Source organism: Pomacea canaliculata, linkage group LG9 (assembly GCF_003073045.1).
Source record: "Pomacea canaliculata isolate SZHN2017 linkage group LG9, ASM307304v1, whole genome shotgun sequence".
In the NCBI taxonomy this organism is placed as follows: domain Eukaryota; kingdom Metazoa; phylum Mollusca; class Gastropoda; order Architaenioglossa; family Ampullariidae; genus Pomacea; species Pomacea canaliculata.
Window position 1 is genome coordinate 5,362,132 of NC_037598.1, and position 27,696 is coordinate 5,389,827.

General features: G+C 39.3%; 3 protein-coding genes across 9 annotated transcripts; 2 read left to right on the forward strand and 1 right to left on the reverse strand.

The window, feature by feature from the left end:
• The first annotated feature begins 538 nt into the window (after positions 1 to 538).
• LOC112571762 (calcium-activated chloride channel regulator 1-like) lies at positions 539 to 9,899 on the forward strand. Its single transcript, XM_025251035.1, has 15 exons — positions 539 to 742; positions 2,591 to 2,833; positions 3,186 to 3,332; positions 3,657 to 3,801; positions 4,092 to 4,197; positions 4,509 to 4,635; positions 4,754 to 4,886; positions 5,061 to 5,173; positions 5,664 to 5,885; positions 6,286 to 6,585; positions 6,945 to 7,172; positions 7,871 to 8,147; positions 8,327 to 8,500; positions 8,786 to 9,007; positions 9,189 to 9,899. Exons 2-15 carry the CDS (start codon positions 2,651 to 2,653, stop codon positions 9,599 to 9,601), a joined length of 2,790 nt encoding a protein of 929 aa, XP_025106820.1. The 5' UTR covers positions 539 to 742; positions 2,591 to 2,650; the 3' UTR covers positions 9,602 to 9,899.
• Positions 9,900 to 10,699: 800 nt separating this feature from the next.
• LOC112571439 lies at positions 10,700 to 22,796 on the forward strand. Of its 3 annotated transcripts, XR_003100825.1 has the most exons (6): positions 10,700 to 10,782; positions 11,598 to 11,793; positions 12,163 to 13,784; positions 14,168 to 14,398; positions 18,245 to 18,506; positions 22,711 to 22,796. XR_003100825.1 is itself a non-coding variant. In XM_025250412.1 (4 exons), exons 3-4 carry the CDS (start codon positions 12,775 to 12,777, stop codon positions 14,271 to 14,273), a joined length of 1,116 nt encoding a protein of 371 aa, XP_025106197.1. In that variant the 5' UTR covers positions 10,700 to 10,782; positions 11,598 to 11,793; positions 12,163 to 12,774; the 3' UTR covers positions 14,274 to 14,580. The 3 variants fall into 3 exon arrangements, 1 of the variants encoding a protein (XP_025106197.1); XR_003100824.1 differs by lacking the exon at positions 22,711 to 22,796 and having other exon boundaries at positions 18,245 to 18,847; XM_025250412.1 differs by lacking the exons at positions 18,245 to 18,506; positions 22,711 to 22,796 and having other exon boundaries at positions 14,168 to 14,580.
• LOC112571440 (monoglyceride lipase-like) lies at positions 14,733 to 27,669 on the reverse strand. 5 transcript variants are annotated; one of them, XM_025250414.1, is made up of 10 exons: positions 27,602 to 27,669; positions 24,183 to 24,594; positions 22,739 to 22,845; positions 22,069 to 22,205; positions 21,694 to 21,804; positions 20,293 to 20,382; positions 18,867 to 18,956; positions 17,486 to 17,538; positions 16,854 to 17,016; positions 14,733 to 16,366 (listed from the first exon to the last, which is right to left on the reverse strand). In XM_025250414.1, exons 2-10 carry the CDS (start codon positions 24,281 to 24,283, stop codon positions 16,259 to 16,261), a joined length of 960 nt encoding a protein of 319 aa, XP_025106199.1. In that variant the 5' UTR covers positions 24,284 to 24,594; positions 27,602 to 27,669; the 3' UTR covers positions 14,733 to 16,258. The 5 variants fall into 5 exon arrangements, with proteins under 5 accessions (XP_025106199.1, XP_025106201.1, XP_025106200.1 ...); XM_025250416.1 differs by lacking the exon at positions 20,293 to 20,382; XM_025250415.1 differs by lacking the exon at positions 18,867 to 18,956.
• Between the last annotated feature and the right edge of the window lie 27 nt (positions 27,670 to 27,696).

The window sequence follows — 27,696 nt, forward strand, 5'->3', positions numbered from 1 at the left end:
AGATGGTTAACAAATAAAATAAAAAACATAAAACAACAAACTGTTAAGGTTAAAGTAGGGTAAAAAAAAATAGAAGTGCATTTATATTAGGAACAATGTAGACAAATATATCAGCAAAAACTACATGGCTGTCTAAAATACAGAAATAGTGCAACACGTGAGTCAGGCACTCAATATAGTGCGCCATACTTTCGTGCTTGGCGGCCATTCCGGACTCTAAGAGAAAGGAATACATGGAAAAGGGCATAAACAACAACCAGCACCTGTGGAGTTTCAAAAGAACCTCCCAATCCCCCACACCTACCTGAACCCGTTATCCTCTTCATCCCTTTTATCCCTTTCCGCCATGGACCCCAAGAACCTTATCCCCAACCCCAGTCGAATTTAATAACCTTTAGAATGGAAGTACTTTACAACATGAAGGTTCGGGGAGAAGACACAGACGACGAGGTTATCCTCAATATTCTAGGATGTGGCTAGCAAGCCAACGCCTTAAAGTGAGAGGTCGACTACATAATAACACCATTCAGTTGGTCCTCTGGTATTTACCGAGGAAGGAAGTTGCTGCGGCTGCATCCGTATATTATCTTCGTTTCTACGGGCGCAAAGATTTTAATGCATCGTTTGGTTGAGAAGCGCATTTGCGCAGTTCCTCTGCAAAAGAATATTTAAGAGTACACACAACACCGGGAGGCTCTGATGTTCGTAGCACCAGGACAGTCGCCTTGCTTTCTGAAGACAGGTACGTGACTCTAACATTTATGGGTTTATTGTTACTGTGACAAAATACAGAAACCCATGCATAAACACATAAACATTCTCATGCCTCAGCAACACACACATTAGAGTTAACGACAGGCTGTCATTAAGTTCATCTCCCCGCTCGTTATTTAGGAAGGAAGAGCAAAAGATAAGCAACGAGGCTAGTTGGGGAGACGGGGCGGGAATGTGTCATGTGGAGAACTTTTTTTGCCAGGTAGTTACTGGCTACAAATAGGATCGCTAGCAAACTGTAAGGTTTAGAAATAACAATAATAATAATTTTAAATAAATGCAAAATTTGTAAAGCGCATACTCACACTCCTTAGAGCTGAAGAACAAGACCAAAACATAGCATACTAGGGACAGGAAAACAAACAAATAACGTGAGCTATACACGAATAAACAATCGTACTAAACGAAGAATAAAATCAAATACAGAAAACACAAAGAGGAACCAAATAACAATAACAAGAGCTGAGAGTAACATTATATAGCAAAAGAAAGGGTGTGAAAAAGACATCGGCCTAAACCACTGATAACATCTCATCACGAGGAAGCGAGAAACTAAAGTAGCAGATGACTCATAACAACTCCACACACATTTGCAAATTGAGATTTTAGTCCGCTTTTCTGGTCACTTGATAACCATGTATCTTCCATACTGCACTTTTACATGAGACGAGATATAAACCAAAAACACCGGTGTTGCTGTGAGTATACGCTGATAGAATTAAAAGCGTTATCTTTGTTTGGAAATTACGTATAGAAAGAAAAAAAATTTAAGTAAATCTTTATTTTACTACTTTCATTACTAATATACAGTGGAACCTCGGTTAGCGAACGCCTCGGATAGCGAATATTTCGGTTAACGAACAAAAATTTCGTGAAAAGTTTGTCTCGGATAGCGAACAAAATTTCGGATAACGAACAGCCACGTGAACCTCACGTGACCGACCAGCCTGTCATCATTCGCGCTCGCGACACAGTTACGATCAGTCGTTCCTTATCTGTGTGCATCCTTCTTATTTAGTGATTGTTGTGCTTTATTTTAGTAAGATAATCCTCAATAAAGGCTCCAAAGAAGATTAAGAGCAATTAATAGTAGTGAGGTAATGACAAGGAAGCTGCCAACAAATGAATTGAAAAAGGAAATGATTTCAAAGTATGAAGGTGGCATGCGTCTGTCGGATATGTGATGTCGTATTACCGAAGAGTTTTACAAAAAAGGCAGAAGGAACAGACACTGGACAAGTTTTTTCCTTTAACCTACAGAAAAGGAAAGTCTCCCCCGATTTTATAATGTCACGTGTGCTCATGGAGGGGGAATCAAATCAGTAATTCCACCCCTTCCTCCCCACACCTGTTTCCAACCACGCCTTCAAAACGGCGAGTTTTCTGATGTTTTAATGCTTTCGTTAATGTTTTTATGTTTATTTAACTCCATTTATATTGCATTATAACTGTTCTCATTAAAACAAATACATATAGAGCCTGTAACTTTCAAATGTTAGCGAGTCAACAGGGGCCGGGAACCAATTAAATCTATTTCCTTTATTTCTTATGGAAAAAATTGTTTCGGATAACGAACATTTCGGATAACGAACAGCTTTCCAGAACGGATTAAGTTCGTTAACCGAGGTTCCACTGTACTAGTAAATAATAACATCAACAATGTAGAGTAAAGCATCAAACTCATTATATCTTGCCAGGTTTATCAGTTTATAAAAAAAAAAAATAAAATAAAAAAAAAACCTTGAGAGCACAGGTCCCTCTGACATCTGGAAGTTGAGGTAAGATATAGATAGCTTTGCTGACTAAATGTTCACAGGCCTGTGAAGAAATACCCGGACCGAAGTTTCATCTGAAGCGAGAAGAGTTCCTTACAACCATGGCGACCAGGATTGGCTGTGGAAGGAATCCTGGTGTGATGTTGTGGATGATAATGATGACATTGACACAAGTGAACCTGTGTCAGGCAAAAGCCATGTTGGAGGACCACGGCTACAAGGGAATAACTGTGGTCATCAACCGTGACGTCCCAGAGGACAAAGTTCTCCTCACAAAACTGGAGGTAAGGTCTACCACCATGCTGTTTTCCTCCATGGCTATTTGTAGATGCTTATAAAAGATGCCGATAAAAAACATTCATATATAATGTTTTCTTTAGTACTATGACTGAATTAAAAATAGCTCCACCTTTTACACCTATACATAACAACCAACAAGAAGCCCACGCAAGACAGTAGCTGCCATTAACATTGATGCAGACTCCAGTCAGTGTGTGATGCTGAATATTCAACTTCCCTGTAGTGTACTGTAAAAACATACTGCTTCCAATCACATCCTGTATATTCTAAATTACACATATATACTTTCTCTCTCCTCTCTCTCTCTGTTTTATACATTACTTGTAACATTCTCAGGAGAGTCTGACTGAAGCATCTAAAGTGCTCTTACAAACCACACGAGGACAAGTGTATTTCGAAGAGTTCATTATCGTCCTCCCAGAGACTTGGACAAAGAACCCACAGTACGGCATCGCTAATAACACTGGAGACAGCACCGAGCAGGTAACAGAAAATTATTTTTGTGTAAAAATCAAGCTGTCATAAAAACCATCACACCAAAGTTCAACAGACTTCAGATAAATGTCACCAGCCAATCAAGTCGACCTAGTTGACTTAGAATAACCGTATTTTGGCTTGAACAAGAAATAAACATACAACAGCTTCTCTACTTATGACATTAAATCTTCAGGATATCTACTTAGTGATCGGCTTGTTTTAAAATAAAACTTTACTTTAGAATGTTACCTAATAGTTTGCCTCAAAGTTTTCGTGTATTTTGGATTTAGTTTTCTGTAGTTCCCCTCTCCTGACCATTTTTTTTACCAGATTCTTATCAGCAGCACCAAGAGTGAATATGGCGACGCCCCGTACGTCAAGCAGCCCAGGGGATGCGGCCAGCCAGGCCTCTTCATGCACCTCACCCCATCCTACATCACAGATGACTCCATCAGCGCCAAGTGGGGACCAAGGGGTAAGGGTGATGTCATGTTGAACTTCCTATTATGAAGAGAGCGTATGAATTCTAAATATCACCATATAAACTGATGCCCTTTAGGGATTTTTTTCTTGCTGTGATACAGAAAAGCAGCGCGAGATAATTTATAAAAAAAACATCCGTTCATATGGTTAAAAAAACAGCATAATTTCGTGTAAAATTGCAAAATCAGATATGGTATTATTTCTATTCATTATCTCAGTAGTCTTAAATCTTAAGTAAATAACTTTTTAGAAATAGGCTAATTACACTATAAATCATTCCAGGGAAAACCATTGTGCATGAGTGGGCACATCTTCGCTGGGGCATCTTTGACGAATATATGACAGAGAAAAGATCCAAGAACCAACAAGAGAAAAAAAGCAAAGCAAAGTAAAAAGAGTACACACTTCTTTGTACGCCTTTCTTTTGCCTTCATGTTTATTTGTTGCCTGCTTTGTTCGTTTTTTTCTCACCACTTGCTCACTTGATTCACGTGTGCCCGCAACATCAACAGCCAATCATTTAAATACGGTTGTGAGTGATATCTCTGAAATGGGGCAGTTGTAACAGTTGTTAGCTGCAGCAGGGGTCGTTGTGATGATGATGATGATGATGACGACGACGACGATGATGATGACGACGACGATGACGATGATTGATGAGGACTGCATTTGGAGACGAAAATATTTCTTTTTCTACAGGTGCCCTCGGAATGTTAAGTTTACCAAGGAGGTGGTCAACTTAGGTAAAGGTGTCATCAAAACCAAGGTCTTCCCTAGAAACTCTTCCAGCATACTTTCCATCATGTTCACGCATTACGCGGAAAAGGTTAGTTTGCAGACAAAAATCGAAATACTGCAAGTAATAAATTACTAAATCCCGAAGTTCTACATTATTGAGAAAAGTATAATGCGTTCATGATTGTGTCTATGTCCTGTGGCTTCAGGTGGAGTTTTGTGACAAATCGACAAAAGAAGGTAACGTTCTTCACAACGTTCTGGCATCAAACCGCCAAAACATACACTGTAATAAGAAAAGCGCCTGGGAGGTGATGAAGGAGCACAGCGACTTCAAGGAAGGTGAGTTTCTCCATCTTTGCTGGGGATCCCCTTTGATGCCACAGTCTAAGACGACCTACTCATCATGCCTACACTCATCAGATGGTAGAACGATAGACAGACGGACGCGTGGAGAGAAAGACAGAGAGTAACAGACAAAGACAGAAATTAAACTTATGTCTTCATTTACTCCAGAGAGGCATCCTCTGCCATTTGAAGAGACTCGGCCCATTCAGTTCAAGTACGTACAGGTTCTGCCCCGGAGGAGAGTTTTCGTCTTGGACATTTCGGGTAGCATGACCGTAGATGTAAGTAAACAAACAGCCAAATGAAAGTCATTAACTACATATGCCACGTAATCTTTATTTTCGATGGCTTTTAGAAAGTTATTCTGGATAACAGATTACTGGTACGTAGACTTTCTTGCCAAAGAAAATCTCCGAATTTTTGCCGACAGATATTTCACTGACTTTTTTGTGATTGTGTTTATTTTCGCTCTTATTTTATAAATATCTGCAATTCAGTGTCAGAACATTTAACTTCAGTTATGTTAGGGAAGTCATCCTGCTAAAAGTTAATGAGTAGTGGATTTGAAAGTCTAGGTACAACAAATATCAGTGCCTCCTACAACATAGTGGTATTGTTCCAGTTGTTTACAGTCAAAAAAGAAATAAAAGGTTTGCTTTTGGAGGAAAACTACTTACTGTAATAATTATTCTTTTCCTGTTAAGTGATGAATAAAATAATGATATGAAAATAAGTCTGCTGTCATTGGATTGCTTGATGGGATGTTCACAGCACCGACTTACGAGGATGAGAAGCTCGGTCAGCGATATGATCCTCAATATGTTGGAGGTTAACAGTACTGTGGGAATCGTGGAGTTCAACAACCTTGCAAGTGTGCGGTCGCAATGTGTTACCATAGTAACCAAAGCGGACCGAAAGAGCCTGATCACAAAGTTACCCACAGATGCTGGGGGAGGTACGAGTATAGGGGCAGGTCTTCGCTTGGGACTGGAGGTAAGAAAGGGTATCTTACATTTTATTTTTTTTTTTCGTCAGTTCTCCGATTTCTTGGGGTTGCGAACATTTTTCTTTAATTTTTTTCTGTCAATGACGATGATTAATTTTATTAATTCCAGTGGGCAATTATACTCGGGCAGTATGCTCAGATACAAAAATAAACAAAACAATAAAACAACTTCTTGTTACGGGATAAAAATGAGGGCAAGATCGTCAAATCTTTAAAAGATGTAATCTTACACCTAGACCATTCTTAAGACACACCTACAACATCACTCAACCATGTACACACAGTTGACAGTTCATCTCTGATTGAACAGTCACATCTCTCTTTATTAGCCAATCATTTGTGTCTTCTCTTCCCCCGTATTTTATTCTAACAAACGTTAATTTCCAGGTGTTACACAAAGGAATGAATACACCTGCAGGAGGAACCCTTGTCGTTGTCTCTGATGGCGAAGAAAATACAGCGCCATATGTCAGAGATATCCTGCCTGAGATCCAAAGTAAATCGGTTGTGGTCGACACGATCAGCTTGACCAAAGAAGCATCTTCTGTAATGAGCCTTATGTCGAGCAGCACTGGGGGACAATCTTTCTTTGACTCTGCCAACTATAATTCAACAGCCCTTATAGACAGTCTGGCGGCGATCGTAACTTCCGGTGGACTGACTCACGATCCCAGAGTTCCCCTGTTGGTGAGTTACTATGGCATATAATCTCAGAGATAATTCCCTGTTGTACTCGGTCTGCATTTATGCAATGAGCAACGCAAAGTTACTATAAAACCTTCAACATTTTTTAAACTTCCTATGGAATTCAGTTTTCGTTTACAGTTCCACACTGATGTAGAATTAGTTTTCATCTTAACTGCTAGTTGTCTTTTCAAAGCCATTAACAATGAGCGAATTAAAAACATTCTGCTACATTTCTGCTATAGAGTATCTGCATTCCAATCCTTGTTGTCTGTGTTGTATTTTGAGTATTTCAATCCTCATCCTCATCCTCCTCGTTGTCGTCGTCGTCATCATCATCGTCGTCGTTGTTATCGTTGCAGCTGCACACCGAAGCCGGAACTGTCTCTATAAACAGTCCGCTGACAGGAGAGTTCTATGTTGACAATACTCTGGGTGAGGACACCACAGTGTCCGTCAGCTTCACAAGCACTGTGAATGTGAGTCTGACAGGGCCGGGCAACCTCACAATATCACGTGACACGCATCCTGGGCTGTACATCACAGAGGTGGACAATATGATCATGATCCAGCTGTCGGAGGTGATTAAGGTTGGTTGACGGCTTTGCCTCATTTCTAATACAACAATCTGTCCTAAAATTAATTACTTAGCAAAATGTTTCATGTTCAACAAAATACTGCTTGTCCAGAATTTTGTTCTAATTGAATTTCAAAGGGAAAAGCAAGGGAAATAGTAAGTTACACTTCAATGATAGATACTGAGGTTCTGAATTATGTCCAATCAACTTTTCGAGTTTAAAATGAATCGTTTACTCGTAATTGCGTATCCAGTAAACAAGAAAAGTGTCGAGAGATGTAGGAATAGTGTTAACAGTTTTGTGGGAACTATTTGACAATTTTGAAGGGAAGCTGCGATACTGTTAGGAAGTTCATCCAGTCTTGAATGCACATGTTTCTATTTTTCAAGCACTAGAATCGTTGGCCGAGTTTTACACGACGATTGCCACATCGAAGATGACAATAGCTACACTAGAACACTATGTTACTCAGTGTAAATTTATCTTATGTCGCGCTAGGATAGAAGTTTGAGTTACATGGGCAAAGGGTGACAACTGCCTGTGAAGATGGTCCTTGTTTTCTTATTTCATCCTCCTCCACCATCATCCTGCTGTGGTTCAATATTTCAATGCATGCCAGATTTTTTATGACCCTTTTTTTCTAAAGACACTGATAGAACACCAATTTATATTATTTATAAGCCCTGTTTCTGAATGCTTGCTCATTGCAGAACGGCACGTGGTCTTACCGCATCACAGCTACTCAAGTGGACTCCCATGTTGTTGTCACCGTACAGTCAAGGGCAAGCAAAGACGGAAGTGATGTCATTCAGGTTCTGTCATGGCTACCGGAAGAACATAATCTAGATTTTGCCCCTGACCAGAAGCTGGCCATTTACGCGGAGGTCACCCGTGGCCGGTCCTCGGTGCTGAACTCACAGGTCGTCGCCATCATTGAGAGGCCGCAGTCTGGACCTCTGCGGATCGACCTTAGGGACAACGGCGTTGGTGAGAAGTTATAAACGAAATTGGTGGTGGTGGGTGGTTGAGTGGTGGTGGGTGGTAGCGGTGATGGTGGATGAGAATGAAGACGACGAAATAGGAGATTGGGAACCATCGTCACAGGCAGGGAAACCCTGACCCTTTGACCATGTAATGCAAATTTGTATCCTTAACTCTTCCTACAGGCTCGGACATCACTGAGGATGACGGCATCTACTCTGCCTACATTCTGGCTAAAGACCTCTCCGGAGATGGACGCTATGGCATAAAAGTTAAGGTCGAAGGGGTGGATGGGCTCACAAGTGTGGTGGTCGGTGGACGAGGAGGCTCGAGTGGAGCTTTGGAGGTCGACACTGATGGTATGTACACTCATGACAACAAGACTCTCACTGATGTTATGTAGATGGAAAAATACTGGTCGCCAAAAGTTCTTTATACAACTGCAATATCACTCTTTAATTTACTAGGACTAACAAATTACTGTGTGGGTGCGTGCGTGCGTCCCTGATAATCATTACTGGCAGAAAAAGAAACATTTTTATCTCTGTTGTAAACAGAATAGACAAGAAAGATGTGCGTTGTATATTTGTATTAATTTGACATTTGTGTCATTTGAAATCATTTCCTCTATTTTGTGACGAAAGAAAGTATCGAGGAGCTGGTCACCGAAGAACTCGGGAGATTCGAACGCGTGAGGTCAGCTGGGTTGTTTGCTGTGAGTGGCTTCCCCTCCGACATGACGTCAATACCAGACGCAATACCGCCGTCACGCATCACTGACTTGACGGTTAGTAACGACGATACTAAAGACGGGGCGGCAGAGCTGGAGTGGACTTCCGTTGGCGGTGACATGGACATTGGCACAGGTTGGTAGAAAAAAAGCGATGATACACAATTGTTTTCTTTGAAGGAAACACACACAACAGATTATTTCTTTCCAGTCTATTGTAACGTTATGTTAGAGAGAGTACCAAAGCAGTTAATGAAACTAATTTCCTTGATGACCTACTAATTGTAAAATTTGTGTTTGCCACCTCATGTCCACAGCTGCGAAGTACACCTTTTACTTCATCACAGACCTTGACCTCGTAGACTCTGCAGGGTTCAACGACTCGATGTGGTCAGAGGTCAACCAAACGTATCTGAGAGACTTGAGGTCGCCACAACCTGCCGGCAGCCGAGAACGAGTCAACATCTCCCTGGACCTGCTGGGCGACAACGACACCTTAGTCCTGTGCGTGCGTGCAACGGATGACGTGGGCAACGCCGGAGAGCTGTCCAACATCGTTTCGGTCACGAGGGTGCGAGACCCGGATGTGGTCACGAAGGTGGAAGATGCGGAAAGCAACACGAAGTTCTATATTTTGGTGACTGTCCCTCTGGTTCTTGCTGTCGCCTTGCTCGCCGCTCTAATTACGGGCCTCGTTCTTGTCGGGTGGCGGTCAGGGAAGCTGAAATGAACGAAGACGAGGCAGCTGGAGGTAGTAACCAGCTCCGTATGGAGTACGTTACTGTCACAGAGATCACTGAAAGGTCCAGGCCTTATGCACGAGCCTCTTATGGTCTTTTTATTGCCTATGTCAGTGGCGTAGGAAGATGCTCGGCTGTTGTTGGGGGGATAGGGAGGGTCAAAATCCATTCTGACGGTGAACGGCGTTGCCATTGTTGTCCCAGGATCTTTTTGCTCACCTGCCTCCTACGCCACGGTATTTACACTCAATGTTACATAAAATGTATTTAAAAATATGTATTCTAAAATTTGATGTTATATCAATGTCCTGTTAACATAGTTTCTTTAAACATATTTATCTGTTGTTTGTGAAGCAGAATGAAAATGAACTGTTACAAGCTTTTTATAGATTACGGCATTATATAGATTACTCTTTGACAATGCAATGATTAGTGCAATTCAGTGTAGAACATGTACGCACCGTTTGGTTCCCCTCCCCCCTCCAAGGCTTACATATTGTTCTAAGATTTGTAATAAAATGTTATGAATATTTATCACGCAGTACCTCCTACTGACGCAACAGTCTTGGCGTTTAAAAAGTGTGTGCACACTTACTACACACCCGAAAGCACATGCACCAATAAAATAATTCCCCCTGATGTCATACTCCGCTGTCCAACAGACCAACCACCCCAAGCACATCTCATACATTCAAAGAGGTTGGGGCAAGTGTCACAATCGGGGGAAGTAGACATATTGGGGAAAAAAGTCGTTCCAGGCATGATAAAGGTTCCTGAGAAGAGGAATTTAAAAAGTTCAAAGTAGACGAAGAACGCAATGATTTAACACCACGACGTTTACATGACATTATTTATACACGGACGTTCAAATAAAAAGGTTCTAATCAAATGAAGATACGACAATCAGTTGGAAAATTTTAATTTTTCATACAGGTTAAATTAATAGGTATAGGCATAAATTTGACTTTTATACCTCGGCAAGAGAAGAGGAAGGAGCCGAGGAAGGAGAAGAGGAAAGAGAAAAGGAAAGAGAAAAAGAAAGAGAAGAGGGAGGAACAAGCTCTATCTCTCTCTTTATTTTGACGTCAGGACTGACGTAAGAGTAGCTGAAGGACCAGCCGGCGCGCGAGGAGCAGGAAAATGGACTGAAACATCAAGTCTTATTCCTGGGGTAATAATATTTCTTATTTTATACTATCTTATTTTAATATATATTCAGTATTCCCTGTTTGAATGAATGCGAGAAAGACACGTGAAATATATTCTATAATTATTCATGATGGCTTCAAACTGGCGAGTTTGCAAATGATGTTCACGACTCGCCGACTCAGGCAACCGAATCACTTGGGGAGCTGATCTTTAAATGTATCTGCTGCCGGATGATGAACATAAGAAAAGACAGATGCTTCAACAATATGGACACAAGCAATCTCCCCTACATGCGACACATGTAGGAATATGAACGTCAAATGAATCTGTATATTCAAGAAATAATAAAAAATATGGCTGCTGCCTCGTAAACAATGCTTTAGTTATCAAAGCACCAGAAAGTATCTAGCTTCGTTTACAAGGTGATCTGAAGAGGCATAAAGTTTGCTACTTTCAGTCAAGGTTTTGTTCAGTTAACGATATATGCATAACTCTAACTTCAGCCTCGTCTCAAAGAATACCTTAAGTGCAATCTGGAAGCATCCTAAGCACACTTTTGTGAGTACAAAGTTAGTGTACTATGATAGATAGGCAGGCAAGCAGAAATTAAACCAGGCCTGTTACATTTTTGGTCTTTGTAGGGCAAAACAAGGATTTCTAAATGACAATATCAGTACGTAAATAAATATTAGAAGCATCACAATACTAAGAGACATATCGATTGGGGGAAAAATCATATAAAAAAATAAACATCATAGAATATATTATTTATACAGAAATTTTGTCTTTCCGATATTTTCGACAAATTCATTATTTGGATAATGCACCGTCCACAAGATGGCACACCTCGACCAGCGCCCACAGTCTACGCCTCGCCAGCTCTTTCCGTTGAATCCCTGCAGTACACACCTGTCTTTTGAGGCACCACGTGGGCCAGCAAAAGGTACAGGTGTGTCAAGCTCGCTGAGGCTCCCCACACCTCCACTTCTTCGCAAAAAAAAAGATGTCTGCTTTACCTCGTTGCAACAGAAAGGTGTGGTCGTGATTGTGTTCTACAGAATAAATATCTTTCATCTCCTTACTCTTTCGTTTCAATTTTCTAAACATTTCTTTCTGCTATTTATAACTCAAAAAGGGATATTCTGCGTATTTCCCATCAATAAAAAATAACTTAACCATAAATATTCATAGCGTTTTCTTGCAAATCACATAATAATGATAATAGGGTTTATATACCCTATGTCACCCACACAGAGGCGACAGGCTTTACAAGATGTACAGGCAGTAGACCATCACAATCAGCCAATCATACAAACACATCCAAGTGAACATATGTATCTGGATATAAAACCCTGTAGCGTCAACACATTTATTTATTTGTTGTTTCTCCTTTAATCTCCAGGCGATTTTTCAGCAATAACACCTACCAGAATGGCCGCCTTGGACTCGCTTCGAGTCTGTGGCCTCCAACATAAACAACAGATTTACTTGAAAGAGCTCAGCTGTATCCCAATCAGCCCAAAAGCCACATTCATGTCCCGGGAACCGGAGCCTGATAGTAACCTTAGTCGACATGAGCTGGACTCTGCAATACAGCCTCGCCAGAGGGAAGACGTGGAGAGCGGCGGTCTTCAACTCACTACCAATAGCTCGTCAATGACTTTTTCATGTAGTTTGGCATCTGACTCGAGAGACAACAACGCCACCTTCTCTTGTAGCGAAGAGACCTCACCGACGAAAGGAAAGTCATTAAAGAAAGACAGTTTATCACCTGGTCGTCTAGTTCGCGATAAAATATTCATTACCACAGGTGACGACTGCTGGGGACCCCAAGGTAACACCGAGGAAGTTTTAAAACAGCAAGGCGGGCAAAAGCATAGGGGTCCAATAAACAAGCACCATCATGGCATCCACGTTCAAAAAGACTCCTCAGGTCTGGTTTCGGGCCCAAAGACAAATGAGCACCTGCTTTTCTTCCCCGAGGCATCGGTGAAGTTAAACGAGGCCTCGTTAAATGGTAACAACCGTCCTTTGCCGAGTCGCCTGCATTGCAAGCCGCCTCGGTACTCTTCAGTCGACCACCGACATTCGGACATCACTTACCGGTTCTCGTCTCCAGGACGCCTGTGACCTCCATTCCGACATCAGCGGGAACTTGAACCAAGAACACTCGGACAAGGAAGCCGATGAAAGCTGCAGGACTGGCCGTAGCCATGGCAACTTATGTGTGCTACCCGTCTCTTTCAGGCGCCCAGCTCAAGAAAATGTCATGTCAGTGACAGGTTACACCATTGGAAACCTCATATCAATGATGGAACCATACAGAGTTGCCCGTCCTCGTATGAACGCGACCAAACAAGTTTCTCCTAGGTCAACAGAAAGGAAAGATCTTGATATCAAGCCTGATGGAGGAGATGACCATGATCATGGCAATGCTAACAGTAGCGAGGAGAAGGAACAAGAGGACAAGTATGATTATGATGATGATGATGAGAGTAATGAAGACGATTATGATGATTTCGACGAGATATTTAACATGCAAACAAACCTCGCTGAACTTATTAAAAGGAATCGGAGACTGCGTCTGTCTCCTGCAGGCTTTCCGTATGTAAATTATTCCGGCAATGTAGGTGATGGCCAACATCCCCGACCACTCAAAAGAAAAACTAACTTAAGAAGAGGGCCACTCACAAAAAGTCCATCAAAACGAAGAGGTGCGACTTCCGCTCCAAGAGCAGATACAGAGGAGTGTGAGCAAAGGAATTCAATGGACAAGTGGGCCGGAAACGAAGGTAGACCGATGTCAGAACAAATGATGAAAGAATACTTCCGGCAGTTGAAACAGACTATCTGTAGCAACTTAGTGGAAGAGAAATTCATCGATGAACTGGTGATAAGGAATGTCAAATCCTGTTCCTTTTACGACCAGTTCTCAAATGTCAAACTGGCAACGAATCGTCAAGGCTCTGATGGTCAGTCTTCAGATATGCCTCCCATTCACCATCACTGCTCGGCTGCTGACGGGTGAGAACTATCATCTTCATGAATTCAGTGAGCCAGTAACCGTTAAGTCTCAGACTTACCTTGTCTTAGGTCTATGACGCAGGCTAATTGGATACTGTAGTGCTGTCGCAATTTTCCTCAGCTTTGGACTTTTAAGTGCTAGTCTTTGTTAAAACATTTGTCTAGCTTCAGAAATCACATCCTTGCAGTGTCTGTATCCCTCCTCTCGAATTCACCACCACCATCGTTATCATTTTGGCTGTCAGAGATAGTCACTGAGAGCTGGCTGAGTATTCTGCATAACTCTGCTTCCATTACTGTTCGTGCTTGCCTGGGATTTGCATTTGTTTGTTAATATTTCTTTTAGCATTAGTTTTAGTGAGTTTTTAAATTTTGTTTTCCAGAGAGGCAAAAAGTCTTAAAACAAATAACCTAGAAGATACAGGAGGTTCGTGTGGTGCTTTCCAAGCTGCTGACGAACCCAAAGCCACCAACCCTGATACTAAGTGAAGACGGCAGAGGAGACGGTCAAACATAGCCATTATAACTGCATGGGTCAGCTAACGGACATTCCATCCACTAATATGAAACCATACCAGGCTCTCCTTGAGCCTGACCAGCTGCCATCTTACAACGTAATGCTTTGTATGGGTGATGTCATGCCATTATGTTTTTGTGGTTTTTATAAACTGTCGTGGCAAGCATGTATTTTGTTTTCTTAAACTCCTTTAGTTCTTTGACTGCAAAACTGAGGAGGTAGTTGTAAACCGACTGATGTTCCATTGCTGGTCTAAATAACAAGTTGTAAGATGGCTTCATTGTAGTTCTAGATCCGTGATTCCACCTCATTACAGGAGCACGTTGGTATGCATGCTCTTGTGTGTGCATATGAAAACATTCATTATATTTTCATTTGTTCATGAAAATATGTTTGTAACCCGTCTAGAAATGAAAGAAAAGCCCATATCAATCAGTGCAAATCATTAATTTATTTTCAGAAAATAAATTATTCTCTAACAAAGTACAAATATAGTGCACACCGCAAAATGTTAACCTGGCATATTTGTGGCAGGTAAAGGCTCTCCCATGAACTTTTTTCAGGTTGTTGGGAAGTGATGTGTTAAAGACTTCACTTTTCTCAGGGCTAGCTTTACATGAGGATAGTGCTCATCCTCTCTCCCTTTCTGCCAGAATTTTGTGGCATGATTACTTTAATCATTAAAAGTTTGTTTGATTCTTCCTATGTTCTTTGTGAAATTCATGAACAAATTAAGCACACGGCTATTTAGGAATGTCAATTAAACACATCTATAATAACAATGTAGTCAGTTCTTTGGCATAAAGGAATGAAAACATGCACTTGAGAGAAAAAGAAATTATTATTTCTATTGTCAGATATTATATATACATATATGTATAATAGTGTCAGATAACACTGTTGTAATTTGAAATACCATCAGTAAATATCAAAATAGACAGTAGGCACATTTCATGAGCAAGGTTGGTAAGCTGGTACCTCAGCCCTATTACATTTTACGTAGGTGTAAACTCATGAAACTCCCTATTATATTTATTTAATGTAAACTACCTCCAGCATCAACAATTTTGTGTACATAACTGACATTTTCATTTAAGAAAATAAAACTAAAATACTTTTTGGAGAAAAGAAATCAAGCAAACAATAATTGCAAGTATTTTAATAAGCCTAAAGTAAATATTAAAGACATTAATAATTGGAGTTCTACTGAAATTCAAATACCAAAAGAGAGTTTACTTGGGACTGGTGGGGAAATTGAAAAAGGAATGTAGTAATTTATGATGTGTATATATATATAGATGCACTTTTAATAACCCACATACAGTTTTGGGGAAGCAGATGAATGTGGAGTTTGAGCACCTGAGCCTGAGGGAAGAGGAATAAATACTAACCAGTTTGATACGTGTGATTGTAGGCATGTGCATGTGCACACACACTCACAAACAGGGAAAGAAAATAAAACATGATTAAAACGAATCTCAAGCAGTATCAGAAATACATGTTAAATTCTGCAGTCATATAAAACAAAAGAATTGAAGAAGAAATTCTGATCAACTCATGCTGCTAGTCTTGGATATATTTTCCCTGAAATAATTTTAGTACATGTGCTAGCTTAGAAAAAAAATTAATGTGCTGAGTAAATGGCATAGCTAGAGCTTGTCTTTTATTGCCAAATGAGTATTATGAATGTACCATAGGTAGCTCTGCAGTTTATAGTTTATAGTTTAGATTCACCAAACATCTCTGCCTTTTCTGTCAGCATCATAATTGTTGGGATTTTCCCTCCTGTTTCCCATTACAGCTACTTTACAAGTAAACTATATTTAAGTATATTATCATACACAAAGATAGCTTGATAAGAAAAGCTTTTGTCTGTTCCTAGGCATTTGCACAACTGGTATAGTTACTAATGAAAACCAAATTAGAGCTAGGTAGAATTTGAATACTTCTGGCACAGCTAAGCTGCTTTGCATCTGGCTGAAATCCACTCTATTATCTCTCTTCTTACACCTGCTCCATCTTCTTCTGGCTCATAGTGAAGTTGGTGGTAATACCCTTCATAGATCTGCAGAGATGGAAAATATAATTTTTTTCACTGGGATATGGCAATCATATCCATACACATAAAGCTAAACATTAAAACTTGTCAGATCAAACTAACAGGACATCAAAACATTATTTTTTTTTATAAAAAAACTATTTTCAAAACAATACCATAGTTGAAGTTAAACAGTTATTTAAGCTACCTGCAAGTCTGTTAAAGGCCAACATGCAATTATTTGTTGGTGTAATGTGCTTGTTTGTGCTGGCCAGAAGCTGACTTTTTTTTTTTAGCTATCGTCAAGTATTGGATAACCAATAACCAGAGATAATGATGACACATCAAACATCCATCAGTAGTGCTAGTCTTTTATTAAATTACACATCCCCCGTTAAAATACAAATTTACAAAAATACAATGAAAAGATTTAATCTCTAGGGTTGAGAAGATCTCTATTCCACTAAGCAGGCTTAATTTAGTTTGAAAAGACTGCTACTTTAGCTGGCCTAACCTTAAGAGTCTTGTCTTTGCTCTCAGCATATTTGGCAAGCTTCTTAGATCCTTCTGGTGTGGTCAGTCGGTCAGCTGTTCCATGCATGACCAGCAGTGGACACACAATTCTGCTCATATTGGATTCAATCCACTGCAGCCATTTAAGGAAAGAAGCACCCCACCTGGAAAGAGTAAGATATGCAACTAAAGCAAGCTTGCAGAGCAAAAGTGGTAGGAAAAAACCCCATATAATCTGAATCCCAAAATGAGTATTATAGATGTTTTCTTCTTTTTTTTTTTTTTTAAAAAAAAAAACAGGGGGTTAAAATTGTTGTGTTGTATACAGAGGATGAACTTGCTTACTGTGCTGTGAGATTCATGAGCCAGTGATTTCAGCACCAAGATTCCTGACAGGCTGAGAATGAGAGATGCATTTACCTCAGAGAAAGCAAAAGCAGTAGAGGATGGCACACATTTAATATTATTTTCAGAAGCTAATAGAGTGACTTTAGTTTTGCTTTTTGTTTGTATGTGGATGCAAGCTACATATTTCCATCATGAATCTGTGTTTCACTGAGGATCTCTCTTACCTTTTCTACACCCCCCCCTAACCCTACACACACACACACAAGTATAGGTAGAGCAACAAACCTGGCCTTGAGTCCTCCGTGATACACAAGAGGGTCATCAAGGTATTTCTGCACCTATCAAAATCAGAAATTCTTTTATTCATAACAGCAATTAAGGTAAACAATAAACATAAGAGAGTTAAAATCTAAAATGAAATGTTTCTTTCTCAGATGCAATGAAGGAAATTACTAATAATTATAACTGATTACTCATTTAACTGTTTTAGTAATTATCTTTGAAGCTATTACCAGTGACCAAAACCCTGAGCCCAGTCAGTCAAACAAAATAGACAGTATACTTATACCACTAAAGGAGACAAAAGAATCTCCTTCCCCAGACCTGATAATCCATATGATTCAGTGTGATTAATATTTATTAAACTACTCCTAAACAGTAAATAACCTTTCAAAGTTTCATTGTGTGATCAAACTAAACAATCTTGATGAGTGACAATGTTTAGCATGCATCATATGGCTCACCTAGATGAGACTGAAAGTTACTTATAGATGTACTTCCAAGTGTTTTAATTAGTAAGATATCAAGTGCAGCCTACTATAATCGCAAGTATTAAACCAAGGAAAAGAAGGGGAATGTGTAAGAGGAATGGTTATAATTATAAGGAAAAAAAATTAAACTAAAAATAAAACACAAAGCACAAGCTAAAAAGGTCAAGCAGTTAAACAGCAAGGTCTGCTAGCGGTGATCTTCTGGAAAAGCAGTGCATTAAATTTAAACATATGTAACAACTCATCAATCACTAACATCTTTGCTTTTTTTCAGTTTGGGCTGCTTTTCAAGGCACAAGCCTGTTTGCATTAGGGATGTATTCCCTGTTACTTGCTCAAAATTTGTCTGCACTGGGACAACAGAAAACGGCTGTCTGTTACATGCCATTGTATCAAGTCCACAGGTATACAAAGGATGAAAACTCTACCCCAGAATATCAGTCTAGCAGACCCGATCTGGGGTAATGACTTTAGACTGCACACAGCTAATCTGAGGTCACTTGCAGTTTTGCAATAACATTTTTGGCAAAAGCTGTGTAAGTACAAGTTCTATTGTATAGAACAGAGCCTGTTTATTGTTAGTTTCAAGTAAACAAGGGACTGTGGGAAGGGAAGGGAAAAAGTTTTGTCATGAGTATAAATGAAGACTATACATCTGAACATAAACATTTCTTATTATATTAGATAACTATATGTCACAGATAATGAATGTCAGAAGAAATGGACCTATAAGTGTCCTTTCACATTGCATGATTTCAAGTTTAACACTTGAGACTGAAAATATGGTAATAGAAAGCAAAGGCTGGATAAAGTTTGTGGGTAAATAAGCAACAAAGACTCCATGACAATGATGAAGGATCAGGAAAAGGGATAAACACGAAACCTGATCCAGTCACCAGAATGGTGTTTCGTGTGATAAACCATGGGTCCATCCATGCCAAAGCCATCTGTGGCACCAAACGAGCAATCTGGTAGGCTAGAAACATCTGCACACCACAAAGCAAGCATAAGCACATGCAGTTGCTTATGTTTACCAAGTGTTAGTTCTGTCGTGTCACTACCACTATAATAAGGCAATAATCATACAGTAAGAGTGTTCATACAGTACTGTTAAACTTCATAAACATGCCTGTGCACCAACAAATGGAAAAAGATGAAAAGAACCAAGACCCTACCGTTTAATTACTGTATGTCAAGATATAATAAGCATTTAAGGGTTAGAGCTTTAGAAGCAGAAATCTACTTGAAAAGGAATATAAAGCATAGCATTTAACAACAATAAAATAATTGACTTGTCAACTTCATAGACTTTAAATAGGTCTTTGACAGAGTCTGGCACAAGGGGTTATAGCACACTTCCATTTCCATCAGTGGAAGGTTGGTTTGCAACCTACACTTTGCAGACAACAGCAGGCACTAACAAAGAACTGCAAGACCTGACCAACACACTGACAGTTTGAACACACATGGAATGAAGACCAAAGAGTAAAGCCATTGAAAAGTAGATGTCTACATGAACGGAATATAGCTCAAAGAGGTAAACAGGTTTAAGAATTTAGAAGTCACCCTCTCTAAGGACGGAAGCTTCATGACAGATATTTACATCATGACCATGACAGCAAGAAATAGGCTTACAGGGTCTGGTGCAGCCATAAGATCAAGTTTATTATGATGTACAGTATCTTTAAGTCCCTTAATTGTAGTACTGATCCAGCTTTACAGCTGCGAAACATGTTCACTGATACAGAGAGAGAATCCAGGCATTCAAGAGTGCCTTAGGAGGCTGCTCTGGATCTCTTACAGGGACCATAAGACTAATTATTTTGAATGAAAAATTGTTGACTGGTAATAGTCAAGGGACAAATGAATAAATCTCATCAAAGTTACAGACCTTGCAACATCTTGACAGCTGTTATCAAACCAGTTGTGTAGTTATTCTAACCTGTTTGCAGATCCTGAATGTTATCTAGCAACATTTGTAGCCATGGTGTATTGTTCCACCACATTCAAATAATAACTGAATTTGTCTTGTTCAAGATGCATCTCCAAGCAACCTGCATCTATGGTAATCAATTAGAATAATAGAATTATAGAAGTATAACTTTGTACATTAAAAGACACAAAAAAACACTACTGCTATTTCATAAAGTGCTTAACAGTCAAAGAGCAAAATATTTAATATGGCAGGAAACTAGCAAAGATATGGTTGTATTTTTGCCCTCTGGAGGCAATAGCTGGGCATTTTTTTTTTTAAAGAAGAAGCAGAAAAGTATTAAAAGCAAGCTGTTTGAACAAGATCAATAAGGCAAATCAAAATAGTACCACTGCTTTATCTCGAGAGAGATTTGAGGTATCCAAGTGCAAAACTGGAGTCTGAGGGAGGATTTTGGCAACAATTTTGCCAAAAAATATCTGAAAGTAACATTAACCAACAAAAACAATATTGTTTCAAACAATTTAATGCAAATGGCTGTATGAATTTGGACGGCAATTTATGTTTTAATCAAAGCCAACCAGTAGTTCTTTGCACTTTGCAAAAGGGTTGGAGGGGAGGAGAGTGGAGAGAGTAATAGAGTAAGATAAGGTAAAGGTCATCTCCTAACCTTTTCAGGGTGTTAGGGGGCGAGGTGTTAGGTGTGAGGAGAGAAAGAGCAAGTAAACAATCGAGTGTGTTGTGTGTGTGTACGCATGCGCATGCACAGGCACATCGTAGGAAGGAAGTGAGAGGAAAAGTAGTAGCATAATTTCAAAGGGGGCACAACATAACAATATCATTTGATAATATAATGTATATAATTACCATGCTTTCACTCGTGCATGTCTGCACATGAGTATACACCATTAGTCTCCATACAATCATGTATAAACTCAAGTACAAACACACATATGCATCAAACCATTAATTTCCATACAGTCACATTCACATCAATATACAGGTTCCAAGTAAAGTATACATCAAACGATTAGTCTCCATACAATCATGTAAGTGACTTATATAAACTAATACTTTTAATTTGAATTATGGGTATTCTAAAGATAAAGGCCTTCAATCTCACTCTGTTGTACATTGTGTGGTGTTAGACCCTTGTCAAAAATGTGTGAACACAGCAAAGTAGAGAGGCAGATCAATACAATTAATTAGGTAAGATATGCTGTTATAGGTTTTCCTTCATAATTCATATTTTTGTTCTGTTAATGTATTTATTTTCTTAGTCATTCTGTTGGACTTTGAGCTTTCATGCAAGGGAAAAACAGAAAATGAAGCTGTCTTCTACAACTATTAGACTAATCCTTCAATTCACTGATTCATGAATCACTTGCAGAATACTGATCATCAAAACATTAATATTTTTTTATTTTACTTGTATAATTATTCAAGGTACAATTTTAATTTTTATAGTCCAGATTATAATTATAATTATAGGCAACTGCAAGAGGTTTTCTGACTAGTCAATTCAGTGCAGGTTTTCTAAGCTTGTGCATTATCCTTGAATATCTTAACAATTCACAATCTATTTTTATTCATTACCAAATTCATATGTCTCTTGTAAAATTCAACTCTTTATGTACTACATCTTCTCAACACACATCGCCTAGTTTCCTTAATAGTGAAACAATACAACTAGTTTGTGCAATGTTGCCATTCTGATTTAATCAAACAAACCAGTGCAACAAACCATATAAATCATAACTGCTTGAAGAACAATATCTCATAAAACTGACCTTCAAAGGTGAAATAGTCCCAGGGTCTGTAGTTACAGCAGGAGAAATTAACACCATCCCATTAACAAAGTCAGGTCTTTCTATTAAGGCAATTATTGCTATAGCACCTCCCTGCAGTGCAACAACACATTTTTATTAAACTCAAGAGTCTAACTTAAATCAACATGGTTTTCAACACACCATTATTTTCAAGCTCTAATTTTTATTTTAGAATTTTAAATATTTTACAGGCTTTGCTAAGTTAAATGATATTTGGGTACATATTTTCCCGTTAGAAACTAATATGAAAAACTGTATAATGTAATCTAAACATTTTTCATTTCTGCGTAAACAATGGTTTGTTTGGCCTTTTATCTTTATGTAAACAACACCCACCATTGAATGTCCAATGATGAACTTAGGTATGTCTGGAAACCTCTCTGAAACCATATCCAGGTGATAAAAAACATCGTCCACATACTCATGAATATCATTCACATGGACCCTATCGCCCTCGCTCTGCCCATGACCCACTGCAAGAAAGCATAACACTTTATTTATTCAGGATATTTCACATATTTCACCAGATGTGATGCAATACATTCCATGACAATGGACTGAACAATTTCCTAAATAGTGAAACACCATCTACATAACTTAACCACTTTTGTGCTATCTTGCCATTCTGATTTGATCAAACAAATCAGTGTGCAACACTACCCTTACTCCAAGACAAGCAGCGAATTGGATTCAAACAAAATTCCTGAAATAATAGTTTTGGGTCATCCAAATCACTCGTAAGTCTTTATGATTGGTTAAATACTAGTTAAATCTTTTGATTTTTTGCATTCAAACTCCCTTTCTTAAAATTTAGAAATAACATTGACAATATCATGCACAATGTTCAGATGAAAATAAATATTTAACTCTATAGGTAAATTAAAATAAAATAAATAAAACACAGATGAACATATTAACATGTTACAAGACTTTTCTATTTTTAGTGACTGGCTGAATAATCTTGCAATTTCTTTTTAGTGCAGGTGATTTGACAGCATATGCATACCATGATCATGAGCAAAGACATAGCAGCCTGCATTTTTCAGCTGAAGGGCAAGTGGTGAATAATACAGACAGTGTTCAGCTGCACCATGAGAAATGAATACCAGTGCTCTTGAGAAAAAAGTCAAAAACACAAGTATGTTAAAAAATACCATAGTCTGAGTTAGTTACTAAGTAGGAAATGTGAATAAACATTTTCTCTGCCTTCATCATCATCGCTTCTCTTAAGCAAGAAAGCACATGTACACACATGCATGTATCGACACACACACTTTATTTTTTTTTAATACTCAGCTTGATTGCTACAGGAACAAGAAACTTATCTCTTTGGTGGAATAAATTCACTTCCTATTTCACGCAAGTGCTTAAATGTCATGATCATAAACATATGTCAGTCACAATTGGCCCAGACTATAACTGACATACAATTTAACAGCCATGGGAAATATATATCTAAATATATACTTTGAATGTACATGAATCAGAGCTTTATCATGTGGAGGCAATATCATAATATCTTGATTCATAATGGAGCATAATTAACTATTTTTCAAAGTTATTGTTCTGACTGCACCAAGTCTTCTGTACGTGTGTGTCTCTGTATGTGTGTGTATGAGAGAGAGAGAAAATGACAACTTTTTATTAACAAGGATAATAGAATAAGCAATGGCTATGCTTTTTTTTTATGCGTAACCATCCATGTAATTAGAAGAAACTGAAACACTACATTAATTCAAAACAAATCATTGCAATCATAAACAAGAGGAATTAGGATATGTACAAACATATATGTGGGTTGATATCTAAATGGACAGAGATTTTAATCACAATATCACTATTCGAAGGCTTTGGGGTAAATCTCTGTACAAGATATTTCACCAACTCTGGGTAAATACCCTACTCGATCCTCTTTTCACGATATAAAATTATACCTACAAAATGTACAAAAATGGTTAACGCCACATGTGTCGCACTGTACATGCACACTGATCATCGAGTAGGCCCCAGCTTAATGTGAGAGCTGACATCTGCTAATTATAGGCATATATGTATACAAATGTGAACCACGATTTTGACATCTTTCCGTGCATGATGATGTTTTGAAAGCGTGCATTTCAATAACACAAAGGGGTAACACCCATATTTTGGGGAATAGCATACTGCACCGAGTTATAAATATGTTATCATTAGAAACAAATATCCTTTATAGCAGCTCTACTTGGTACCCTAAGTAAAGGTCATATTTTCACGACCAAACTTTTTAGCTTTTTTTCTGCAAGGTGTTAATCAGTTAAGTGCGAAAAGATTTCTTGGTCTGTGCATTTACGGGTGCTTCAGTTGGTAGGGCTTATGCAATTCCTCACACACATACCTCGATTAAGCCGATCGTAACTCTTGCAAAATAATAATAATAAAAAACGACAACAATGAATTATAAAGAGACGTACCTTGGTTTATTCAGATCTTCACACCAGTATCGACAAAATATTTTCTTGCCATTTTTGCTTGTGAAGGACGATTCTCGCAACCCTCGCTCTGCCTGTGTCATGGTGGTGTGTGTGTGGCGCTCGACAGTTCACTCCTTCAGCTGTCGCCTATACTTTGTCAGTACACGCGCACTAAAGCGACCAAGCGTGACATGCACTCTTGTGGTTTCGGCGTCCGATGCTTAGAGATAACGTCTGTAGTCGACTACCCAAGGCCGCCAACCACGTGCCTCGGGGCAGAGGACCTTTCCGAGCCCCTTGCAGTAATCGTCTATTATCTTCTCAGGATGTCCAGGGCCGGTTCTACCATTAAGAACGAACTATAAAGGAAGTCGCCCAGGGCGCGGTCACGGTGGTGAGGCGCAAAAATGACCTGTTGGTTTGGTTAAAGAATAAAAATGTTAGAGAAAAATATCATTTTCATAGAATGACATTAATTTGCAGGACACCTTTCCTCTGCTTGTAGGAAACAAGTTATAACCACACTACTTATAAGCCGGGGAGGGCGTTGATAGATGGGGAAGGAGCTGGTGGCGCGCAGTCACAAAGTGGGGAGTGATGCAAAAATCGTCTGTTGGCTTTTTTTAAAGTGATGAATAATGTTAGGGGAAAATGTCATTTTCATAGAACGACATTTGCAGGACATGCACCTTTCTTCTGCATGTATGCTGACTCAACACCCTATAGTTTCTCAGCATATGTATTACAGGCAGGGCCGCCGAGAGCCAGCCCGGGCCCCGGGACAGACCTCTCCGGGCCCCTTGTACTTGTAATCGTAAATTATTTTCCCAGTATATAATGTATGTTTACAATTCGAATCTCAATATCTACACTCAAACTCAACTTCTGCATGTGTAATGCTTGGGTGTTCTGTCCTTAGACCTTTCTTTAAAAGAAAAAGAAAAGGAGAAGAAGAAAAAAAATCCACTGACCAAGGCCGGGCCCCCTTGACAGCCACGGGCCCGGGTACACCAGACCCCCCTGTCCCCCCCTCTCGTCAGGCCTGATTACAGGAAAGCCCCATCATCCGAGGGTGCATTTGAAGTGATTAAGCAGCGTGGAAGTGGCGGCGGGGAGTGAGAGGTCACAGCGAAAGGGCTGGTCGGGGAAGACCCGTACGATGGATGGGACCACATGCCAGCCTCACCTTTCTTGATCTGTCCTAAATAGGGAGAAGTTCCGCACTTTATAAAATGCACAGGAAACACTGCAGCCAGGCCTGACGAGAAGGGGTGGGGCAGGGGAGGATGCTATACCCGGGCCTGCTGCTGTGAAGAGGGCCCGGCCTTGGTCAGTGGATTATTCTTTTCCTTTAAAAAAAAAAGTTTGAGGAAAGAAAACCCATGCAAGCATTACAGGTGCGAATGTTGAGTTTCAATTCTGTAATAAATAAACTATATTTCCAGGACTAAGGTAGGCGTGGGCCTGGGGAGGAATGTGTAGTTAGCGGTATCATATTCTCACTGGAAGCGCTTGGAATAGGAATTAAGGCTGCTGGACACTGGGGATTTATCACACATGAACCGTCTGTAAGGACATGGGTAGGCAAAGTACCCCCCGTTTTGGACCGTCTGCCAAAGAGAGTATATGGCACCCGTTTTTAAGTTTCTTCTATTCTGCCTAGTTTAATATGATTGAAATTTTATTTATCAAGTATATACGTACAACGGCGTTAGAAATCGACAGTCCGTAACATATTAACACAAAGTACAAAGATAACAAATAACACCTACGGTTGACATGTCTGATGTATAGTCGTTAGAGAGAAATGGGGGTGGCTGTTTTCAAAGGACAGGCTGATTTTAAAGTTGTATTGTGAGCGAATCCAAACAGTTTCACTTTACAGAATAAGTGAAAGCCATTATTTACTCATTTGTTGTCTATCACTAGGTTATAATTTGTTGTGTAATCACTTGGCGTGGGTTTTTTGTTATATATATATACCAGCACGCCGGGTAGCTTAGAATTTTGAGACCGGCCCGCAAAAAAAAAAAAAAAAAAAAAAAAAAAAACCCAACAAAAAACAAAAATCAACAAAAGAAAAACAATACAAACACACACACAAACTGAACCCACCCCTAGTTTATAAGAACGTTCGTGCATTTAGATTGCTGGATTTATGTGTCATTATAGGGGGCCTAAACGTTACGTTACTGAATGAAATGTAGTGACAATCGAATTGTCGGCAATTATATATGTACACTGTCATAATTAAGTGCCTATTACCACTGACTGGGTACTGACGGGGGCTCAGGTATAGTTTGCCGCGCCAAGAGGGTATCGAACCAGATCGCCTCTGGGCTCGGGCCTTTCGGTGTAACGTACTCAAACTTCCCAGCAGGACTAAACGTCTCAGTTCAAACTTCCGATGGATTAATAAACATTTTCTTGGGTTTATTTATCAAAACAAGCTCAAAGCATATTGTGAGTTGCATAATTTTGCTTTTGCAATGTTATAATGTTTCGTCCTTTACTTTTATTTCAAGTTAAATGCCAATCGAAGATTCACATGACCGATAAGCTTTATTTTTCTTCGCTTCATGACGAGCCGTTTGGTTTCGCTGCTGTGCCTTCGAATAGTACGCTATTCTATACCACGACCGATGATATTTTGAAAATATCAGCAAACTATTCGAAGGCACAGCAGCGAAACCAAACGTCTCGAAGCGAAGAAAAATAAAGCTTATGTCGGTCATGTGAATCTTCGATTGGCATTTTACTTGAACATTTAGTCCTGCTGGGAAGTTTGAGTACGTTACATCGGCTATCTGCTTCCCGTGTTAGGAGTGTGGGCGAACTGAGCAAGTACGCATGAGAATGATGCATGCATGGTCTCCTCGAAAATAGTTAAAATAAAGTTGATGATATTGCTCAGCCGAAACTATATAAAAATATATGGAGTTATTCAAATTTTACAGTTTATACTTTTTACCTACTTGTCTTGTGAATATTAAATTTAAGAAACGTATATGCAGTGGTACATACTAATTAACATACGTATCGACCTAATGTACGTAAGACTGTCATCTGTTTTCACCTCTTGCACTATTCAGTCAATCAGTGAAATACAGCTTCTACAAATTCCCCCCCCCCCCCCAAAAAAAAAAAAAAAAAATTCGGGACACGATTTTTTAATGGAGACGAGGAATAGAATGGGACATTTATTCTGTTCATGAACTACTATCTATATACATCCGTGATTTTTTGTTGTTGGCTTTTATTTTTACTTTGTTATGAACGGTCGAGAGATGAAATGGTGTGCCAACGATGCGAAGCGAAGTCTCCGGTTACAGACCTAACATGTTAAGACTTAATTTTAAAAAATGGAATGTCAAATTTCCTGAATTCTTTATTAAAGTGGAATTAATACAGTTACATACAGAAATTTGACTACGGCAGAGATCTGTGACCACGGCGACAGAACTTTCACCTGCATCCTTGCTTCTGTCGATTCTCAATGTGTTCGATTCTCATT

Excerpts from the sequence above, each read along its gene's own strand:
- LOC112571762 (XM_025251035.1), top strand. The coding sequence starts at position 2,651 with ATGGCGACCAGGATTGGCTGTGGAAGGAATCCTGGTGTGATGTTGTGG. Across the intron at positions 3,333-3,656 it reads CTGGAGACAGCACCGAGCAG|ATTCTTATCAGCAGCACCAA; the intron begins GTAACAGAAAAT and ends TTTTTTTACCAG. Across the intron at positions 4,887-5,060 it reads GCACAGCGACTTCAAGGAAG|AGAGGCATCCTCTGCCATTT; the intron begins GTGAGTTTCTCC and ends CATTTACTCCAG.
- LOC112571439 (XM_025250412.1), top strand. The coding sequence starts at position 12,775 with ATGGTAACAACCGTCCTTTGCCGAGTCGCCTGCATTGCAAGCCGCCTC. Across the intron at positions 13,785-14,167 it reads CACTGCTCGGCTGCTGACGG|AGAGGCAAAAAGTCTTAAAA; the intron begins GTGAGAACTATC and ends TTTGTTTTCCAG.
- LOC112571440 (XM_025250414.1), bottom strand. The coding sequence starts at position 24,283 with ATGACACAGGCAGAGCGAGGGTTGCGAGAATCGTCCTTCACAAGCAAA. Across the intron at positions 21,805-22,068 it reads TCATCATTGGACATTCAATG|GGAGGTGCTATAGCAATAAT; the intron begins GTGGGTGTTGTT and ends GTTGCACTGCAG. Across the intron at positions 17,017-17,485 it reads CACGGAGGACTCAAGGCCAG|GTGGGGTGCTTCTTTCCTTA; the intron begins GTTTGTTGCTCT and ends TACTCTTTCCAG.